Genomic DNA, 21,780 nt, shown 5'->3' on the forward strand with positions numbered 1-21,780 from the left:
ATATCAGAGTGTGAGCAGTAGCACAGTTTGAGCTCAAGCTGAGCAGCTTTAAACACAAGCAGGGAAATCTGAGTGCGAATGACGGGTTTGGAATGAATTCAATCAATTAGTCCAGAACTTAAAGACCACTTTAATACCATGCCCTTGAATAAAGATTAGAATAAAATAAGTAATAAAAAGTACTTTTTGGTGGACTGTCAGAGTTGCCCCACAGGACAATCTCCTGGACTGATTTCAATAGTAATTGTTAGAACTATTCATTTATTACAATCATAAACATATGGTCCAGTTTGAAAAATACTGGAATTCCCCTTTAAGCACTTACATATAATAATTTTGACTCTATCTCATTTCAGATGAGGATATCAAACATTTCCTTTCTAACTGTGAACTCACGTGGTCGATGAGCTCTCGGACCATCCCGTTCCACTCGCCCTTGTCATTCTGGGCGCCGTATTTCCCATCAACCACCAGTCTGACCTCGTAGGTGAAGCCCAGGATGTTGGAGAGCTCTTTGAGCAGGTCCAGGCAGTAGCCCTCGAAGCGATCGTTGCCGATGAGCTCCTTGTCGGACTTTTTATACATCACATATGGATTTTCCTGCAAAGCAAAGAACACACTGTACTTAAATCCATATGAAACACATGTTAAAGACAGAGGATTGTTACAGTTTGTCTCTAAACATCAGTTAGAAGCAAGTGAATTGTGAGAATAAAGCTTGAAATATATGTTATTTTCTAATCCTTAGCAAAAGCTTAACACCACTTGTTGTGTCCCTCTCTTCTCTAAGTGCGTCTTCCTCATATGTCCTTCTATCTGCACTCTTCCCTTCCCCATATGTCCTCCTCTTCCTCCTCCTCCTCCTCCTCCTCCTCCTCCTCCTCCTCCTCCTCCTCCTCCTCCTCCTCCTCCTCCTCCTCCTCCTCCTCCTCCTCCTCCTCTCTGTGCTGTCCTCTGTGTAACCTCCCTCCCTCCTCCTTCTCCTCCTCCTCCTCCTCCTCCTCCTCCTCCTCCTCCTCCTCCTCCTCCTCCTCCTCACCAGGATCGTGGTGACGACGAGGGTCCTGTTGGCCAGCGAGTCGGTCACGTTGTTATTCTTGTCTCTGCTGGACTTCTCCGTCAGGTTCATCCCCCTGTACGAGTTCCACACAGCGATCTGCAGAGAACAGCGAGCAGAGCCTCAGATGTATTCAAGCGCATTTCCTGCTTTGATCAGGACCACAGGAGGTTTGTTTGACACCAGCTACTGGAGTCACCATGGAGGACTTTGATTAAAGCCATGTTTGTATCATCTCTCACACTTGCTGCTGTTTGAGGGAAGAAGCTGATTGAATATTCTGATTATCGTTCATACCAGAGACTAGAAGTCTTCCCGGGGAAACTGGAAACCGCTCCAATACTCTTTTCACATTAATAATATTTTCTGATTCGTCGAACAGAAAAATCAAAAACAAGTGGGTTAGGTTAAAAAGACCTGACTCCTCCTGGCTCCTGTTCAACCTTTTGCTCCGTTCACTGTTCATTTCCCTTTCGCTCGGCTTTGCTCTGATGATTCTGGGCAAAGCGCCGAAAACTTGTAGAGTCAATATAAAAAAGAAGAGGCAGTTTATGTCTAAACAAAAAAGATGCTTTGAATTGGCATCTGGTGGCCTCTATATTTTATTATATTTTAACAGGATCAATTCACAATTTTGCATCCGTCTGTAATTTTTTAAGCTAAAGGCCAAACCTATTGTTATGAGGATTTGCTTATTTGTCTCTTATGTGATAATAAATCAATCAAATTAGGTTTAGTTGCACATAATCTCAACAAACAGATGAATGTGAATGTTTCTAGTTTGACCGATCACAGATCAGTGGGTGTGGAGAGGAACACAGGGTGGAACAGCATCAGCAACTTTTTAATTTATCTGCATTCATATCTGGATGGTTGCTAATCAGGCAAAATGTTGCAAGTTGTGATAAGATGTGGTTTTAACAGGATCAATTCACAATTTTGTATCCGTATTGAGACAATAATCTACATCTCTACTTCAATAATGATGGGTAGTTAGCAAATCACACCTTCAGGGACAGTTTGAGGGAGGAAGAGCAGGATCAGGGGTAAACAGAAGACAACATCAGCGTTTGACCTTGGCGCCAGCACAGTAAGAGCGACTAAGAGTGTCCGGTGCAATCGGACGAGGCGGTATAATCCGGACAGTTATCAGATTAGGGCAGGGCGTCTGGCAGCCGGATCTTTGACCCTTTCCAATCTCCTCACTGGTTAAAAGCCGAGCAAACGTCAAGTGGGCTCACGACACTGATGCGATAGAGTTAAGGGCATTAAACGATCAGGACTCATCGTTAGCAGAGCTGCAGCGGCGAGCGAGCGAGAGCAGATTTCCTGATTCTGCTGCTTAGTCTGTGAACATGAGGTAACAAGCGTGTATTTTTAGTCGGAAGCAGCAGCGTGCACGTCAGGGGAAGAGAGGCCGAGCGGATCGGTTCCTCTTATTAAACGAAACTGAGGTGCAATCTTTATTTTTCATAGTGTATTTTTACCAGGAAAGAGCCGAGTGGGATTACCTATCGGAGGAGATCTCATGCTTTTCACTCCTCATTATCTTCTCCTGTTCGCCCGGTCGCACGGATGGAAACCGCTCTCACTTATAAAACTCGCTAAAAGCAACAATATATCTGCTGCTCTGTGGTCCCTTCTTTGCAGGAGTCCATAAATCTGTCTTATCTCTGGACACAGCAGATGAGCAACACAGGGAATGGGCCTGGACTTAATTAATTGTATTGTCCTCAATCTCAAAGATAAATGGGCAAAGTGAGAACAATATTTTTCAGAGGAGTGGTTCCAGCTTCTGCAGCTTCACGTAACCGAGCTCATGTTATAGAACCGTTACTATTTTGGGAAATATCCTCCTCTGTGAGAAATATCACCTGCAGGATTATACAGTCTGAAGTTTAAGTTATAAAACTGACAGAGCCAATGAAATCAAGGCTAAAATACAACCCGGGATGACAGCACAGCATCCAGTCATCATCTTCTAAATCCCTCAGTCATGGATTTACTGTGCCATCCCTGCAAATTTATCGTGTGCACCAGCGAAGCTCCCGACAACAAAGTGTGCTATAAAAACTGACAGCGATTCTCCCTCTCATGCGCTGGGAGTTTATTGTTATCTGTGAATCCTGAAGCGTTTCTCCATCCAGAACCAAATCGGCCTGGAAGAGCGTTGCAGCCGAGCAGCCGACACAGCGAGCCGGGCCCAGAGAGCCGAGAGGGGAAGAGGGAGAAACCTATTTCTGGAAAGTCAACAACTTTAAAGAGAAAATTATTTATTTCCCCCGAGACTTTACACTTTGTTTAGTCCCATCGTGCTCTTCAGAGAGTATTTAACACTCCAGTGCCCAAGAACTAACACGAGTGCTGCGGACTGAGAATTCAATTTTTTTACCGATGTGTTTTTTTCTCTCTGAGGCGACGGTTTCCGGGGCTAAAAGCACTGAATGGAATTAAAATTACAGCATAAATCACAGCTTCTGCACCTTGACAGCTGCCGTCTGACTTCCCGTCCCGTCTGCCTGACGGAGGAGAAGAGGAAGTGTCGGTCTGACGGGAGGAATAAAGTCAACACTCTCTTCAACGCTGTTATTCATCATTAATTTTCAAGGTGATAAACAAAAGCGAAATAAACTGTTTGGCCTTTGAGTGTTTAAATTAAATGAAGCCAAGAACAGAGCTATTGTTTGACTTTGCCGCTACGCTTTGACAAAGGAATAACGATTGAAAATTATTGGAATTGATTTAACGAGTGCACTCCTTGTGCTTTAAGGGTTTTAAACCTGCCTGTGTTCTGCTTGTGTTGACGCTGGTTGCAGATTTTCTTTCTGAAGTCACTGGAAGTATTAAGGGAGCAACAAGTAAAGACCGACTGCAGGACTCAGTCCAAGGAACCCTGAAGCTGCTCCACTGCAGCTGCTCAAAGAGCTGTTCACCTGTTTATTCATTTATCATATTTAAAATGTTTTAATATCGACATATCGCGTGTCTACATTGCACCAAATCTCAACACTGCGCTGCCTTGGACCCTCAACAATACAGATGCCAAGTGAGAGGCTGATAACATGACAGTTCTCTAGATACGTGAGCCTCAAACAGACAGAGTTTTCCAGGATTAATGGAGAAATGCATATATTTAACAGCTAAATTGAAGCAACCACTGAACTTATGTGTAAGTCAAAGGGAAACAAAGCAAATCTGCTCCTCTCACGACGAATCTGGATCCTTGAAGCTGTCGTCTCCTCTGCAAACTGGATCCCTCTCGGCTGCAATTAAAACCCTGCCGGCCTCTCCTGTCGTTTCCACGGAGGCAGTGAGAGTGAAGCACATTAAAGGAAGTGGACTGACACGTCTGTGCACAAGTGGAGGATCTGCAGGATCATTTGTTTCCTTCCTAATACTCACAGCCACCTGCTGCAGGAACAAGACACCGAGTGAAGCTGCAGGATTCGCAAACGGAGGAATCGCTGTGTCTATACTTAAACCGAGAGATCTCAGAGTTTTTCTTTTCTACTGCTGCTAAAGTTTTGACAAGTTGTCAGAGTCGTGGCTGCACTCAAACACGGGGAAGTGTACACAAAACCAGTGGAGAGAAACCAGCTTGACAAGCCAAGGAGCGGGGGGGGAGCATGAGGCATACAGAGTGAGAGTGGAGGGGGGGGGAGGACGAGGAGGAGAAGAGCAAACACTCGGACCAAACGAGGCACCGGCACAAACCTTGATCCACCTCTTTGTGAGGCGACTTCCTCCGTCCATGATACCCTTCAGACAAAAAGTGAGGGGGGGGGGGGCGACGCGAAGCACAGACAGCGTGGAGAGACATAATCAGTTGTTGCAGCGTTATTAATATTCATGGATGAAATCAAAACCAGACAATTAATGTGTGGATAGACAATGGGAAACAGAATCTACATAGTGACACACACACACACACACAGACACACACACACACACACACACACACACACACACACTTTAATGGAAAGAAGCAGCATGAGAGAGGTGTAATTGGCTGTTGGAGGCCTCGGCTCACCCTGGCAGTGCCGTCCTCTTTGAGGCTGATGATGTCCAAATCAAAGTCTCTCCTCAGGCCGTCTGTCTTATTAAGAACAATGTGTCCTGTCAGTCCGTCCCACTGTGCCTGCAGAGGGGAGAGGAGAGGAAGAGGCAGAGGAAGAGAGGAAGAGAGGAGTCTGTGAGTTACTGCTGTGTTTGAGGAGCCCCAGTGGAGCTTTGGGAACAGAGAGAAGTTTGGGTGATGAGAGAAGAAGTCAGACGGCTGTGAGAGCCACAGGGTCGGGTCAGGTGAAGACTGGAGGATGAGGTGAAATCAATCGGCCAATCACAGCTGACGTTGGGCGAGAGGCGAGGAGCAGCGGGCACAGGTTCTACATACAGAAGTTCTCACATTCAAACAGACAATTTAGATTCTCCAATTAATCTATTAACCTTTATCTTACAGGAGAATCGTATCACTTTAAAAACAGTAAGGACCAGGATTCGGTTCCTTTAGAATAAATACCTTCGCTTTATATCCTCTACAAAGATTTTTTAATTATTATCCTGCCGCATTTCATGTAATAAATATCAACAAAATATAGATTTTTTTTGCGTTGCAGCATATATATATATACATTTATTTTTGGTTTATTTCCTATAACTTCCACAAATGGGAATAAAAAAGTGAATTCTTCTTTTGGTAATTTCTGAGAGGGGAGATATCCTTGTGCATACGGGAGCAGTGCTAACTAAGTGAGAACCCACATTTATGCACTGCTGCAGACCAGCTTCCCCCTTGAACCTCTAGAACCCGAAAATGTGTAGCTTGTTAAAATGCTTGAGTTGATTACAAAGTCGCGGACATGGCTCAAAGAGAAGAACGTTTTTATCGCCCGTGTGTTGAGAAAATTATCTTTTCTCAGGCTCTTCTTATCCTGGACAGAAGAGTTTGTAATGAGAGAAAAACTCGTGAGGAAAATTCCTGCATCGAATTCTTAGTGAAGAAACGTTTCTTGATGTGAAGAGATGATGAACTTGTTGAAGGAAAGTCGGTCAGAAAATACGTTTTTGCAGCTGTTTACACTTTTACGATTTAAAATCCTGTTTTCACTCATGAAAGGATAAACACTGAATAACAAGAGATCTGACAAAATCTAATTCAGCTCATTTTTCTCACAGAAACGCCAAATATGTTTTAACAGCAGTTGCCAGAAGACAGAGAGAAGGCACAGGTTAAAGTGCCCAATATTTAATTTGGCTTGTTAAATTTTTCAACTCTCTCTCTCTCTCTCTCTCTCTCTCTCTCGTCAGAATTGGGTTTTAATTGAGTTCTGTGTGAGATATTTTACTGCTTCTTGCAATCAAAAGGCCTCTTATCTGCTGATGAATAGCACAGGAGGACAGATGCATCAAAGGAGGCGCAGCGGCAAACAAAAACGGAAAAAGCTGGAGGAGCAGAGCGAGAGATTGAGAGAGAGAGAGAGAGAGAGAGAGAGAGAGAGAGAGAGAGAGAGAGAGAGAGAGAGAGAGAGAATAATGTTCCGTCTCCATGGCAGGCAACGGTCGTCCGCGGGATTTAAGACTTAAGAGATCAAAACACTCGTGCATCAAAGGCCTCATTTCTGTCTGAAGGCTTCCGTCTGACAGCGGAGGCAGGCCGCGAGCTTCCAGCTCATAACGACATAAATACAAAATATTTTCCTGTTGTGTATTTTCCGAGGGGACCCAGGAAGTAACAAATCAAGAGAAACTATCTGAGCGTTGTTCTCAGGCGAAGCGTTGAGCAGGGAAATGCTTTTGAAGCCCTTTTCCAAAAGCAACGCCATCAGAAAAACATGGCGCTGAAGATAACGCCGCGGAGGTACCGTGGTTCCCTCTGTGACTCCACCCCCACTGACCTCTTTGAAGAGGTTCATGAAGCGCGGGCCGAAGCGCCAGGGCTTGTGGCGGTGACACTGCAGGGAGCTGACGGTCATCTGAGTGGCTCGCTGGGACGCCACGGCGACCATGAACACGGCGTCGTACATCAAGGCTGCGTCTGTCTGCAGAGGGGGGGGTGGGGGGGTGGGGAGATGGTGTTAGGGTTTCTTCAATGAAAATCGTCAAGGCATCTCATAGAAAGGAAATATTAATAGAGTAATTCATAGAGGAGTAAACAATGGAAATTATCGTTGTGTGAAAAATTGTTGTCTTTGTGTGTATGTGTGTCAGCAAATCCCCCAATTCCAGTTGTGTTTCATCTCCGGTCTGACACCACAGAGCTGTGAGTCACAGCCGCCCACTGACAGGACTGACTTCTACCCTCATCAGTCTCTTTCTTCTCCTCCTGCTCATCAGGAAGTTCCTCTGGATACTCTTCATCCACCTCTTTGTCTTTTTCTTTACTCGTCTTCCACCTCCATGATTTTCAGGTTCTGCCGGAGCAGGAGCATCGTTTGAAAGCAAAAGGCCACGTAGTTGGAAGCAGAAGTCCAGAGGAAACTCTTCGTCATCTTCACTGTACTCGTTTTTTCTTTAAGATCTTATTAGTATTTATTGAGAAATTCATAAAGACCAACAATCTGGATCTGTCTCCTCCCCCTCTAGTCAAATCCTCTCCTAAAGTTAACGAGTTCTTCCAGCCTCCACACCACACCCTTCCACAAAGTTCCAATAAAATAGCTTCAGTAGTTTTTACGTAATCCCGCTGACAATCCAACGAACGACAATGAAGACCCAGCCTCCTCCCAGGTGGAGACATCGAGACACTTACAGTCATGACTCCGTCCATCAGGCCGATCTCCTGCTTGGGACCCTGCAGTCTCTCCATGGCCCACTTGTCCATGGTGGACGCCACCCACGGGTCGTCTATGTTCAGCAGTCTGAACCCGGTCATGTTGACGCCGCTGTAGCGATACGGCTCCAGGTCCAGAGCGAACAGATCCTGCAAAGAGAGAGGAGACGGATGTGAGGAGCAGGTGGTGGAGGGAGAGCAGTGTGTGTTTCTGTTTATATATATATATATATATATTTATAAAGAGATAAAGAACAGTCTGTCACGTTTTTCGCTCTCCCTTTTTACTGTCAACATTTGTAACCATGAATTTACGATTCCCGTTAGAGGCCAGACGACGAGCTCGGTTTGACTGTTACACACACACACAACGTCTCTTATCTCCCGTGAAACAACAGTCGCACATTTTCCTGACTCACCAGAGTTGTGAAGAAGAAATGGTAATACTCCGTCATCATCCCCATTGATGAAAGCTGCAAAATGAAAAGAGGAATTGAAGGGTTTAAGGAAAAGGTTTCTCTGCAGTGACATTTCTCTTTTGCATTATTTTATATTATATTGAGTGAAGGGAGCCACTTTGCACTTATAAGTAAAGCACTTAAAATATTGATGAGTTTCACTTAGCAGCTGAATAAATAAAAAGCTTCATTTAAGTTGAATCCTTTCTAATTGTCTCTTTTTACAATGACAAAAAAAATTAAACAAATAAAATGCTAAGACAGAAACTCAAATATCAAATGTCTGTTTATGTCATAAATCAGCCACTGGAAGGAGAATGAGTTGAGCACCATTTAAAATCCTGACAGCTATAAGAGGAAGTGCTATCTCATCCTGAGGAGGCGATTCAACAACTTCTCTTTATCGTGTCCTTTAATGGCTCCTATTTAAATCACAATGAAAGCCTTAGTAAACAAGGTAATAGGCTCCATAAGATTTACTGCGACATAAAAAAGACTTTGTGCTGCAGGAGTCGTGAAACTTGTCGTCCCCGAAGACGCATTAAACGTGTTGTAAAACCCGTGGAACTAAAAAGAGCGAACGGACGAGAAAAGTTGCTGAGATAAATCTTCATGCAAACCTGCTTGAGGAGCTCGGAGGCCATTCGATAGGAGCAGTCGAAGAGGATGAAGAACTCCTTGTCTTTCTTCAGCTCCTTCAGCAGCGGCCGGGCGTCCTGGTTGCCCGGCGTGAGCTGCCGGATCTTGATCTTCAGGTTGAGCTTCGCGGGAGCTTTGATCAACTCCTGCATCCGCATCAGACCTGGAAGAGAAGCAGAGTCGGACCTTTGAGTTTCCTCCTCTGACAGGTTTGTTCAACGAGGTGAGAGGAAGAGACACAGAAGAAGAGCTCCAGCTTCCTCCAACAGTCCAGAGACATGGAGACTCTAAATTGGTGGTTTTCAGACCTGCCGGAAAATGTCTCAGCTTGGCCCCAGCATAGATATATATAAAGACTAGATCTCGTCTGCGCTGCCGGCCAACGGAGCCGGACGTTACCTCATGGCGGCCATCTTGCCAGAGGTTGCTCGCTCACCCATAACATTGTGTTGGTAGTGGTTAATAACCATAACTTGCTCAATTTTCAACCGATTTTGAAACGGTCTGGTTTGTTATAAACGTCAGAGATGTAGTTATGACACTGCATAAATTATTGAATTTTTTAGAAAATAACATAATTATTCATAAGTATGCAGTGTCATATCTACATCACTGACGTTTATAACAAACCAGACTGTTTTAAAATAGGTTGAAAATTGAGCAAGTTATGGTTATTTACCAACACAATGTTATGGGTGAGCGAGCAACCTCTGGCAAGATGGCCGCCATGTTGTGACGTCCGGCTCCGTCGAACGAGACATCTAGTCTTTATATATATCTATGGGCCCCACTTCCCCCTGTGACCCTCAAAGGTTGGATGGATGGATGGTTGGATGGATGGATGGATGGATGGAGGAATAAATGGATGGCAAAGGTTCAATGTCCTGCCCAAGGACAATTCAGCTCGTGCTCGAATGACTCTTATCTTCTCGCTTATCTTGTGGCATCTTCTTCTTTGTGTTTTAATCTCCTCAAAGACAAACAAACACCTTTATCGTGCAGCTTGTGCACACACACGCACACACTCTGTACCTGTGTGTGTGTGTGAGTGTGTGTGTGTGTGCGCATTACAGTGTGTAAATTGTGCAGGTGTGTGCCGTCGGTGACATTTAAAAAGAGTTCATTTCTGATCAAAAAATAAAAAAGCATGAAAAGGAAGAAATCCATAAACTATGACATTACAGCAGCAGCAGCTCCACGCTCCTCCAGGTTGGGGGCGGGGCCTCTCTGTGGGACGCCGCTGGGTTTGGAGGGCGTCAGGGTCATGATAGTGACCTCAGTGGTTTCGAGACCGAGGGGCAGGAACGCTGGCAGCTGATTGATCTGAGGGGCCGGCGCCCTGCAGCAGATTGGGTTCAGCAGCCAGCGTGAGGAAGAGGAGGGTGACCGACGGCAGGTTGTGCATCTTGTGAGTAATTAGAACTGTGACATATGAATATATTAAATGAAAACACAAAGGCTGCACGTTTGACTTCTTCTCCAAGTCGTTTCTTCAAATGTCAGGGAGTGTTATTGTGACTGGGGAATAAAATCAATACCAACATATACAGATGATGATAAAAGGAGGGTCCCGGTACCTGTGCTGTCCTCGTAGACCACCGTCAGCTTCCTCCACTTGAAGAAGGTGACCACGTCCAGGATGGCCCTGGCGATGGCGGTGTACTCGGGGTACAGGTTGATGAAGAAGGTGTCCTTGTTGTCCACTGACGGGTGTTTCCAGCGGGTCTGGATGTGCGGGACCTCCAGGGCGTTGCAGATTGACTGGACGGCACTGACCGAGGAGCTGTGGGAGGGGCCGAACACCGCCACCACCCCCAGGGCCAGCTGGTCGCACACTGGTGGAGGAGAACCACACCGAGTCAGAAGCTCAATGATCACAAGGAATTATATAGATCTGATAGTTTCACAACCAAATTACATGATAAACCACATTCACCTCCACCTCCTCACTTGAGTGATGTTAACTGTGGCGTGGGTTTTAAAGAGTCATTTGGTTTTGAGTATATTTCCTTTTTATCACTGGTTAAATATAAAGAAGTACAATCTAAGTACTGCACTTAAGTACAAATTTGAAGGTACCAGTACTTCACTTGAGTATTAACAAAATCCTTTCAGGCAATATTAAAAGTTTTAAGTGTTTTATTTTCTTATAGCAACTTTAGTTTCAGTCAGTTGTTTAATATGTATTAAAACAAAAGCAATGGTAGCAGGAAACAGATTTTTCATTGAAAAAAACAAAAACAATGTTAAAGTCATGGGAGGCTTTTTGTCTGCATAATGACGACTTAAACCTTTAATGCTTTCATTACATTATCCTAACTCACATTTACTTTAAATTTTATATTTCACTTCTTGCTCAATTTGTCAAGCTTCAGTGAATCCATCACTCTTAGTATTAAATTATAAACATAAATGAATACATCTGTTTGAGAGATGAAATTGATCCCTTACTAAGATGTACTTTCTTATTGATTTGCACATATAGAGAATATTAATAGGCGTTTATAAATTCACAGTACGCATCTACACACTGCCTCAACCCACAGGACTCATGCACCTGCTACATTATAATGTGTTTTAAACGATTTATTTAAAGGTCAATGTGTTTTATTTGGTACCTCTCCGCGAAGCCTCAAATCCATCGAAGATGTTGATCCTCTGGATGTCGTAGGTCAGCGTGGTGTTTGGCATCAGCGTCTTGTTTCGGTTTATGTTGTTCACGGCGAACTTGAACGCCAGCTCGTCCATGCTGACCAACTCATTCTCCCGGGTCTCAAAGATCCCGCCTGCACGTGGAGAAACACAAAGCTGGACTCAGATGAGGATTTAATAACAAGCAGCGTCGGTGATAACACATCTTTAATCGATGGAAACTGTGCTTCTGAGTGGGCTGGAAAGATTCTGCCTCCTTTGATAAAAACCATGTCTCGCAAAACCCGTCGTAAAAACATTGAAAAACAACGCTTGCTCCATCTCCACTGGTCCCTAATGACAAGTCACTTTACTGTTAGTGCTTCCACCTCATTGTGCAGAAACATGCGTTTACACACAAACTAGGAACCGATAAACCCGAGTACGCTCCCTCTCAATTAGAGCTCTCCACACCGAGGCCCATTAAAGCAAAGTGAAAACATGAAGTGTATTATCAGACAGGTTTTAAAAGCACCTGTGGATAAAAACAACCTCTGAGAGCAGCTGAATGAATAATAAGGGAAATGGAAAATGGTTTAATTTTTGAAATATGTATTCACGTCTCCCAGTTTTTGGACTTTGAATTAACAAATGGTTGTTGTACCGGGACAAATTCAACACAAGGCTCGCACACACGCTTCTAATCATCCTGGTACATGTGTTCTCTGTGTAGAACAACCTGAACTAATGAATTTGCTTTAAATTTATCAAAGACAGGAAAAAAACCAACGAAGGACCAAAACATTACGACTCTGCTGAACTGCTGAGATTCACCGAGTTCACGCTGTGGAGGCTTCTTCATTAATATTACATTTTACGTTGGGGATTTATAAAAAACTAAAATCCCATTTGGTGGTATTTGATATTTATTTATTGCACATCATGAAGTCATCTTTAATAAATTCTTGTATATTCTCAATATTTCGAAACCACCATGTCTGCAGTTTTATATCTTCAAAACTCCGACTGTGATTAAAGATGGAAAAACACGTAAACATGTAAACAACACTCAGTCGAACAACAGTCGCCTGAACTGCACCACACTGTACGCAAACAGAAATATCATTCCCATAAATATCCCTGATTCTTTTCATCAAGTTCCATGAATTATTCTCTGATAGATTCCTGCATCTACACCTTAATGTCATGGTTTATTCCTTTTGTGTTATGATGCCAACTAACAGACAAACAAACAAAACCTCCTTGGTGGGGGTAAATGTTGCATACATGCATTTGTCAATTCATGATGTTTAACCCCATTTATAAAACATCAACTAACAAATTAAAATCAAACTTATTGGAAACATGAACACAAAGAACTGACTTTATATGAAAGAAAAGAAATGTAACATATACTTTGACTTTTTAATTTGGTCCAGATCCCATTTGATAACATGGAGGAGGTGAGGTTTTACGACCTATACTGCAGACAGCCACCAGGGGGGCGATCAATATTCCCTATTGACGCCAGACTGTTTTATTCATCAAGTCCGAAACAGGAAGTTACTGAGATGTTAATAGATGGATAATTGATCGTCTGCAGCTCTTTTCTAGACGATCGATGATCAAGCAGGATAAACAGCCACATTGATTTTTCATTAACAATTTATAAAGGCTTATGAACAAACTTGTAACCCCGCATTAGAAAGTCCTACAACAATTTATACCTAACGTACTTTATAAACCTTACCACCATCCAGAGAAGCCTTGGAGGAAGAGGAGTCACAGACACACTTTGGCTCCAGACTGCTCGACAGTAAAACAGAAAAGGTCAACGACATACTTCTATATTTATTTCTCTAAAACAGCCGAACCATCTGCACAAGATAAAATTACACCAAGTGTTCTGTGCAGCCCGACTTTACGAGGGTGATTTTCACACAGTTCCTTTTTTACGCAAACCAAATCCCCCCGTCGTAAACAAAGACATAAATATGTTATGTTACCGATAAAAGGTAATATTTGTAGTTTCAGTGGCTCCAGCTTCAATATCCCGAGCAGGAGAGTTCATGTGGAAGAAACATGTGAAATGAAGAAATAAAACTGCTCTTACTTTTACAATATGGGCGACACACACACACACACACACACACACACACACACACACACACACACACACACACTCGACTGTCAGCAGGACTTTGAAGAAACAAGAGGTGCAGGAGATGGGAAGTGAGGACTCAGAGGCGAGATGAATTTAAACTCACTGAACTGCTCTTGTGTGAAAGTGAAAAAATAAGAAAAGCTTCCAGGAGTTTCAAAACATACTTGAGACACAAGAATCAAGTCACAAATATTGTTTGAATAGGTTTGTCTCTTCAGAATCAGAATCTGAATTCTTTTAATTGCCAAGTATATTTGCACATACAGGAAATTGCCTTGGTGTGGTTGGTGCATTCTACATAAATAACAATCAGACATTAAACAACAATATATATATATATATATAAATATATATATAAAAAAATATAAAACAAAACAATATATACAGTGAGAGAGTTATGGGCACGTACAGTGCTAAGGTGCAGAGATTTTCTGGAATTTCAGCATGACATAGATACGTTTGTGCTCATGATGTTGAATGGGATGTTAAACTATTTTCTTTTTTAGCTTGTGCATCACGATGAACAAACTAAAACTAGCGACCTGTGGTTGTATGTCTCCACCAACCAGGGTCAGTTTCAGTCCCTGACATGCATTCCCAATAACATGAGGTCACCGTGACCTTTGACCTCTGATATCGCATCAGTTCTGGGGAAATTCCAAAAATGTGTTCTTTGAATGTTTGCACCACATTTGAAGAAATTCCCTTAGACGAGTTCTTGAGACACTGTGTGGATTAAATAAATGTTTTATAAGATCTTGACCATTGACCTATGACCCTTGACTTGGTCCGAGCTTTATGACTTCAAAATAATATCACAACTATTGCAAACTTTTACCTCGATAACGATTAATGAACAAGACATTCTTAAATAATCATGTTCATAAGAGTGGGATCATGATGCTGAAGACGATGCAGCAAGAAAGCTTCATAGAATCTGTACAAAAATATCTTAATTAAAGACGTTGCTATAGAAAGGAGTTGAAATTGCTTCATAACACCTACATGCAAACTTTTAAACACGCATTGCATCGTCTTATTATAACTTTCAACCTCCACAACTCCTGTATGCTGACTAATTTTTCTATAAACATAATGAAGTAAGTGAAGACAATGAGGGGACATTAATGTCTCTGGGAGAAGTAATTTTATCCACTTGCGTCATTAATCAATCGCTGCGACTTCATCCTGCGCTGGTTTTACACGCCAGGCTGCTGCAGCGTTACCATCGTCTACTTCAGGGTTCTGCCATTTAATTGGCGCTCTGAATTAAATCCCTTTCCACAAACAGGCAGTGATAAAAAGTCCCGGGTAGTAGTTGGAGGCATTATTGCAATTGAATTATTGGCTCATCACAAGAGGCGGATAATGAACTCAACTTGATTAATCGTCGCCTGCCTATAGGAAGACTTTATAATATGAGAGGCAGAGGCAGAACGGACTTTTATGGAGTCTAACAGCTGTTGGTCAAGTGCTGTACACGAGATGAGCAGGACGCAGGTTAATTAACACGTGTGCACTTCTCTGAACACGACACTGATGACAAACCAGATACAGTGTCTGAGCTGGGCATCAAAATCACATCACCCCCACAAAATCACATCTCTGTAGTTTTTTCTGTGCGTGCTTAAGGAATATTAATTTGTATACAAGCACTCAGAAGATGTCCGGGTCGTAAATTAAATCCCTGCTAATGAAACAGCAGCTTATTAGCAATTATAATCAAAACCCATTATGCTATTAACATGAAAATGAATTTTCTTCTGCAGTTGCTGTAATTACCGAGCACACATCTGTAAATGGGAGGAAAACTGTGAAAGTAAAATGTGAATATGTTCAGGATGAGCTTCTGTCTGCTGCGGTGGAAACAGAAAGACTAGAATTAGAGCTCAGAGAGTCCAGAGGATAGACTGAATATAAAGATGGACGACAAGACGGCTCCCCAAGAATGAAGAAGAGGTCCTAAAGCCCACCTCCTCCATGTTAGTGGATGGGACATGGACCAAATTAAAAAGCACATGTCAAAAAAAATGATTCTGGGGATGATTTGGCTTCAACAGAAAAAAGTGGAGACCTGTTCTCCATGTTTATTTGCAGTATGGTGCGAAAATTGAATAAAATGTGTTTAGTGCTTATGCAGAACATGATGATGTCACAGTGGAGTTGACCTTTGGAGTTTTAGATTTACAATAAACAATCTCTTTCTTATTCTACTGAACATTTGTGTGATTCTTTTGCTCTTATTAGTGAATTAATTCTCAAGTTGTGGCTAAAAACAAGTTTTGTGACGTCCGTCAGAAAAGTGTTCTAACCGCGCTAGAGGTTCAAGTGTGTGTGTGTGTGTGTGTGTGTGTGTGTGTGTGTGTGTGTGTGTTCGGTGAGAGTCTGACATCATTCATCCCTCACTTTACTATATAATTACAAAGCATTAGTCCTGTTCCAGCCTCTCGCACCGAGCAGCTTGAACTCTGCTGTGCATTGCGACTCCCGACATCATAAAAGTGACATTTACTTTCAAACCAGGTGTTTGTACCTCCGAGCACTAAAGGCGTTCATTTATTTCCGAATAATGAGGACTAATTTGCCTGAGGAACGCACCCATCTGCTCCAGGAGAAAGCATAACTGAGTGCTCCAGGTTTCAGACGACCCGCAGGACGCTGTTAATGCCTTTTAACATCCAACCGGGGTTTGCAGGTAGATTTGATCTGAACAAAACACAAACCCACTCAAGATACACAGAGGCTGCTTCGTCTAAAACACAGGGCCGCTTGTTATGGTCAAATTGAGGATGAGTGCAAACTTATAAAATCTATTTTTCCATTTGCCTCAGTGGGGATTTATATATTCTGGTTATTTAACAATATGATGCATCTCTTTCTCTTTGTGTAGAAGCTGTGAGACAAGAGGTTTTTAAGGTCACAGTCCAGAGACCAAAACAGGAGATTAACTTTATGTGTTTTGATGAAGTGATGCACCGGAGGATTCGATATTTCATACTTAAAAAAATATATTTTTAACTTGCCAGGAGCATCATGTGCCGACCATAGACTGTAAAGTCGCCAACACTCTATTCTACAGTGTGAGGATATGTTTTTAATACTGTTTAGACTTTATATTCTATGTTGTACATCTCAGCTTGTCCTTACTTGCACATACTTTCTTATCATTAAAACAAACACACTGCTGCAGGAAGAAATACTAATTGATGACTGAGAGCCAAAAAGGAACATAAGGTTTTCATATTTTCCAATATTGTTTATATTTTCAACTGAAAAATAAGAAGCGAAGGAGGAAGGATGCACAAACACGATGTATTGGCAACGCTAACTCTTTTCTGTTGTATGAAATGTAAAAAACATATAATGATGATTGATCTGTTCATCGAACAAAGCAGCAATGAAGATTATGTCTTATGTTATTAGTTGCAAAAGTTAATACATTAATTAATAGTGATGTCATGATTAGGGTTGCAAGGGAAGTTTAGCTCGGGAATTTTGGGAATTTTGAAAAAATAAATAAATATGCAAATTAAACGCTGAGCAATAAAAACATCATTCAAAACTCTATTTTAAAGATGTATGGAACTTTGAGTTTCAACCCTCCACTGTGCATTCTTCCATCACATGCACAGATAACTCCCAGCATCCTTCACTCTACAGCAGGGCTGTTGAGGCCTGCTGTAGTGTGCAGGACTAGTCAGGTAAGTTTCCATGATATTACTCGGGAAAATATATTAGCATGCAGATTGAGGATTGTTCATCTGTTCATCTAGCCTATTTCCATTCATTTATCCATCAATTGTAAAATATGTTTACAGACGATTCCAATTGTTTGGCTAACTATTTATATCTGTGGCATTGCATTAGTATTTTTTTAAAAACTTTTTTCTCATCTTATTCTACAGAACAATGCCACGTGCACTATCTCATGTGTGGAGACATTTCACCCCATCCAATGTAGAAGGAAAGGCTGTGTACATCTGCAAATACTGTGCAAAGACCTTTGTTAAGAATGACACAACGATGCAGAAGCATATAGTCAAGTGCCCAAAGTTTCCTCAGGGCTCAAATCAGCCTATGACATAACAAAATGTTTATATTTATGTCTGTATATGACAAGGTTAATACAGTTAGTATAAATTACCCACAACATTTCCAGTTTATTCCTGTTAATTCCCGTTAATTCCCGTATATTCCCGTATATTCCCGTTAATTCCCATGGAAAGTTTCCAACTTTGAATATTCCCGGAATTTTGCAACCCTAGTCATGATCATGCCGGTTCTCCCCACATGATAAAATATCAAATACTTTTCAATCTATTTCATGTCTGTCGCCTAATATGATGCAGAGATGACTAAAAAAATCTGCTTTCGAACTATGCATGACATTATTTTCAGATTTTTTTGTGACGTCACTTATCATATCATGACGTCATATGATGAGGGTTCATCGTCTGATCAATATAAGCTTTAGTGTTTGCAGAGATATCTTGAAAAATATACAATTTTCTGATGCTTTTGTTGATGTTGAGCTTTGACCTTTGAGTGATCGTCTTTTTAGGTAATTTCCAAACACAGACACGGCCAAAACAACAACCTGCTTCCAGCTTTGCCTTAATGCAGAGTTAAAGTCTTTCCAAAATTTAGAGTCAGCTCACGAGGTAGAAATATGGATCTTTGTTAAAGCTCTGAACGAGGATGAGAACCATCAGTGCCATCAGTGTGTGTCTGTGGCCGGGCTCTCTGGAGAGGTGAGGTGTCTACAGGCGGGAGGAGATGGGCTTCGGATGTCAAACTAAATGACAGGACTTATCACTGCACCCTGTTGTTCTGCTTGTGAAAAGAAAAGCACAGGAAACATTTGTGTTCCCGACCACAAATCAAGGCAGACGTACAAATGGGCGAACAAGGCAGAAACGCAGTGAGAGACGAGACAGAGGACGACAGAAATAACTGAATACGACCCCGAGGACGAGAGAAACACTGGAAAATCGTTTCTGGAAGTCATCAGTGCCAATGGCCACTCTGAAAATATCCTCAATTGTCGCATTTGTACCAACTTAATATGGACGGAAATGGCAATTGCATTGAATAACAGCGGAGGAAAGGGGGGGTGATTTTTTTCTAGCTGGAGTTTTTGTGTTCTGGCTTTTCCACAATGAAAGCAGTGTGTGTGTTACGGTTGAAATGAGGCTGGCACAACACCACAGCTTCCCTTTCAGGCCGAGACTCTCCCAGGCTCCAGATTCGTTTCTCCTCTCGGCTCGCGGGTCACACAGACCCAGGTACCACAGCACCAGGCACAGAAAAGAGACGGATAGAAGCTGGGGAATCAGCTCATCACGAGAAAGACCACAGGATCAATACACACAAATTAATACAACTGTTTCCACGACGCACGCAACAGCTCTGCCTTCCTCACAACTAACTCAGAGTCCTGGGCTCCAGCCAGCGAGATGAACGATCACACCCCCACAGGCGTCATCATAAATCTTTTGACAGAAGTGAGGCCAACTTTGCAAAACTCTCAATTTGGCCGAGGAGAGATTCATTTGTTTTACTAATGGATGCTTTGAGAGAGAGAAACTAATGAATAAAATTAAGCAGGTGACCTTTCTATAAACGTTACAGCAGCGGCTGAACAAATCAAACTGCTGAACGTTCAGACATTAACGTATTAGGATCCAAACATTCATATTTACTTGTTTAATCATTAACGCTCCGAGGCTCCTCTTTAAGATTCATCTGGGTAATTTAAAATATGATTTGCAAGATGGATCATGGACCATCAAGGCAAAACTGGGAGTTTTATTTTGAAAAACTAAAAGATCTATTGACCAGCTCCTGTTTGTGTAAACCAGAGAAACAACAGGAATACAAGGAGCTGATCAATGGTTTTCTTTCTTTTCAGAGAGATTTAGAGTATTGACAAATCATTTGACGAATAATATGAAGCATCACAAACACAAACGGGATAATACATGATTCATGATTCAAAGACACGGCCGAGCCAGTCCCTGCTGTGCATCACATTTGTAACACAACATGTTGAAGGGGAAACAATGTGAATATCAGTCCTGAGCAGCTTTCAGAGGAATCTTTCTCCAGCATTTTGTCTTTTCACACATGCACAACACACCGAGAGCTTCTCTGCTCAGACGCCTTCAGAAACTCTGGAGCTGGATCTCACTCAGACATTCACACATACAGAACAGCCCCCCTGGAGAAGCTGCTGAGGATCTTCAAAGTTCAGTGCGTGTCTGAAAGCAGGTTAACAATCCATGTTACCGCAGGTTGGAATATGACATTAAAAATGTAAAAAGCTGAATCTGCTTCAGTGGGTTTAAAACCTGACGAACTCCGGTTGAGAGAGAAAAAACATGCAGGATGAAACTCCAGAGCTTTTATCTCGACAAATGACGAACACGAGCGCTGAAGGGTTTTCAGAATCATTAACAGATCAACATTTTAAGAAATGAGCATTAAAAACACAGGTGGAGATACACAGAGTCATGGAGTCATCCTCCAGTTAACAGACAGAGACACCTGGAGCAAAACTTTGCATTTCAACCATTTTTCTCTTGCAGTTTCTCACATATATAACATGCACGAATACACACACACACACACACACACATACACACACACACATGGACAGTGTCTATATGTAAATCTTTTAGAGAGGTGTGCATTTCAGGAGTTGTGTTGTTCAAGGGTCTGAGCTGAACCATCAAAGCTCAATGTATCGGTCCTGAATGGTGCTGAATATTAATGTGTGACCCGGAGCCACACTCCTCATCAGGAAACCTCTGCATGTGCAGCGGTGGACTGCAGCAGATAAGAGGAACAAATGCTGTCCACGCTGAAGAGAGATCCAACTCACAGGTGAGCCTCCGTCACGATGGTATCAGGAGACACAGAATCACTGGATTCTCTTTTCTCATTGGGGGTAATTCAGAAAAAGGTGTCAGAGGTTCAAAGGTTCCCTGTGAAAACAGCCGTCAGGGGCAATTTGGGGTTCAGTGTCTTGCCCTTGGACACTTTAGCTCCGGGAAGGGGAAGACTCCGCCCCCTTAGCCCCAACCGCTCCTATCGAGACGTTAAAACCAAACCTGTCAAAGTGTGATAAGAAATACCCTAAAATAACAGAAACTATCTTTGAGGAAAAAGTTATTTACTTTGACTTTTCAGTTTGGTGCATGTCCCATCTGCTCACATGGAGGAGGTGGGGTTTGAGACCTGTACTGGCGTCAGCCACCAGGGGGAGATCAGGATGGTTTGTGTCATTCTACTTTGTAAAGTCCGTGGTAGTGTGGTAAGAAATTGGAAAACAGAAATGTCACTAGATCTTTAAAACATCCTGACACATTTTGTCTAATCCATATGAAACCTGTTTATACACTTGTTCTAAAGCATGAATATAAACTTAAAATGTTATCAATTTTTTTTATTTTTTACTCTAAACATGTCAGAATCAGTCTAAAAATGTGCAGGTTGGTTTGTGTCATTCTACTTTGTAAAGTATGTGGCAGTGATGTAAGAAATTAGGAAACAGAAATGTCACGACATGTTTGAGCTCTAATTTTAAACTTTAAAACTACTCCGTATGATATGTGTTTATACATTTATTATTTATGAATATCAATTTGTAGTGTTATCAATTTTTTTTCCTTTTAACTCTTAACGTGTCCGAATCAGTCTCAAAATGTGCACGTTGTTGTTGATGGCTTGTTTACTCCTCAGCAGAAACACTGCTGGTGTGAACCCTCTGTAATCCACCGTGACTTTATCTGTCCTCTGTACGAGCCCCTCAAAGCCCCCCCCCCCCCCCCCCTCACTGCGATATGTGATTTATTTGTTGTTTCTTCACTTGGATGTGTGACCTTCACTCTGCTGAATGATGTATGTGCACAGTTTGACACTAGAAGCCGGGTTTCACATTGACTTGAAGGGGAACAGCTTCTCCACATTCGCCTCAGATGTGATAATGTGGTCGTTGGGAAGCCTCTAATGATCCCGGGTGTTACTGAGAGAAGAGCGATGTGATAACCTGGAGTCTGCA

At 42.3% G+C, this 21,780-nt stretch overlaps 1 protein-coding gene across 1 annotated transcript in view; it reads right to left on the reverse strand.

Annotated features, from left to right (window-relative positions):
• grik1a (glutamate receptor, ionotropic, kainate 1a) overlaps positions 1-21,780 on the reverse strand; it is a 36,561-nt gene that overhangs the window by 10,724 nt on the left and 4,057 nt on the right. Inside the window, exons 3-11 of the mRNA XM_061086330.1 lie at positions 11,542-11,709; positions 10,501-10,758; positions 8,905-9,086; positions 8,246-8,299; positions 7,806-7,976; positions 6,952-7,095; positions 5,088-5,195; positions 1,040-1,156; positions 397-600 (exon numbers count right to left, since the gene is read on the reverse strand). Coding sequence (XP_060942313.1) covers positions 397-600; positions 1,040-1,156; positions 5,088-5,195; positions 6,952-7,095; positions 7,806-7,976; positions 8,246-8,299; positions 8,905-9,086; positions 10,501-10,758; positions 11,542-11,709 — 1,406 coding nt within the window. The remainder of the gene's footprint in view (positions 1-396; positions 601-1,039; positions 1,157-5,087; positions 5,196-6,951; positions 7,096-7,805; positions 7,977-8,245; positions 8,300-8,904; positions 9,087-10,500; positions 10,759-11,541; positions 11,710-21,780) is intronic.

This window comes from Limanda limanda, chromosome 14 (genome assembly GCF_963576545.1).
Source record: "Limanda limanda chromosome 14, fLimLim1.1, whole genome shotgun sequence".
Taxonomy (NCBI): domain Eukaryota; kingdom Metazoa; phylum Chordata; class Actinopteri; order Pleuronectiformes; family Pleuronectidae; genus Limanda; species Limanda limanda.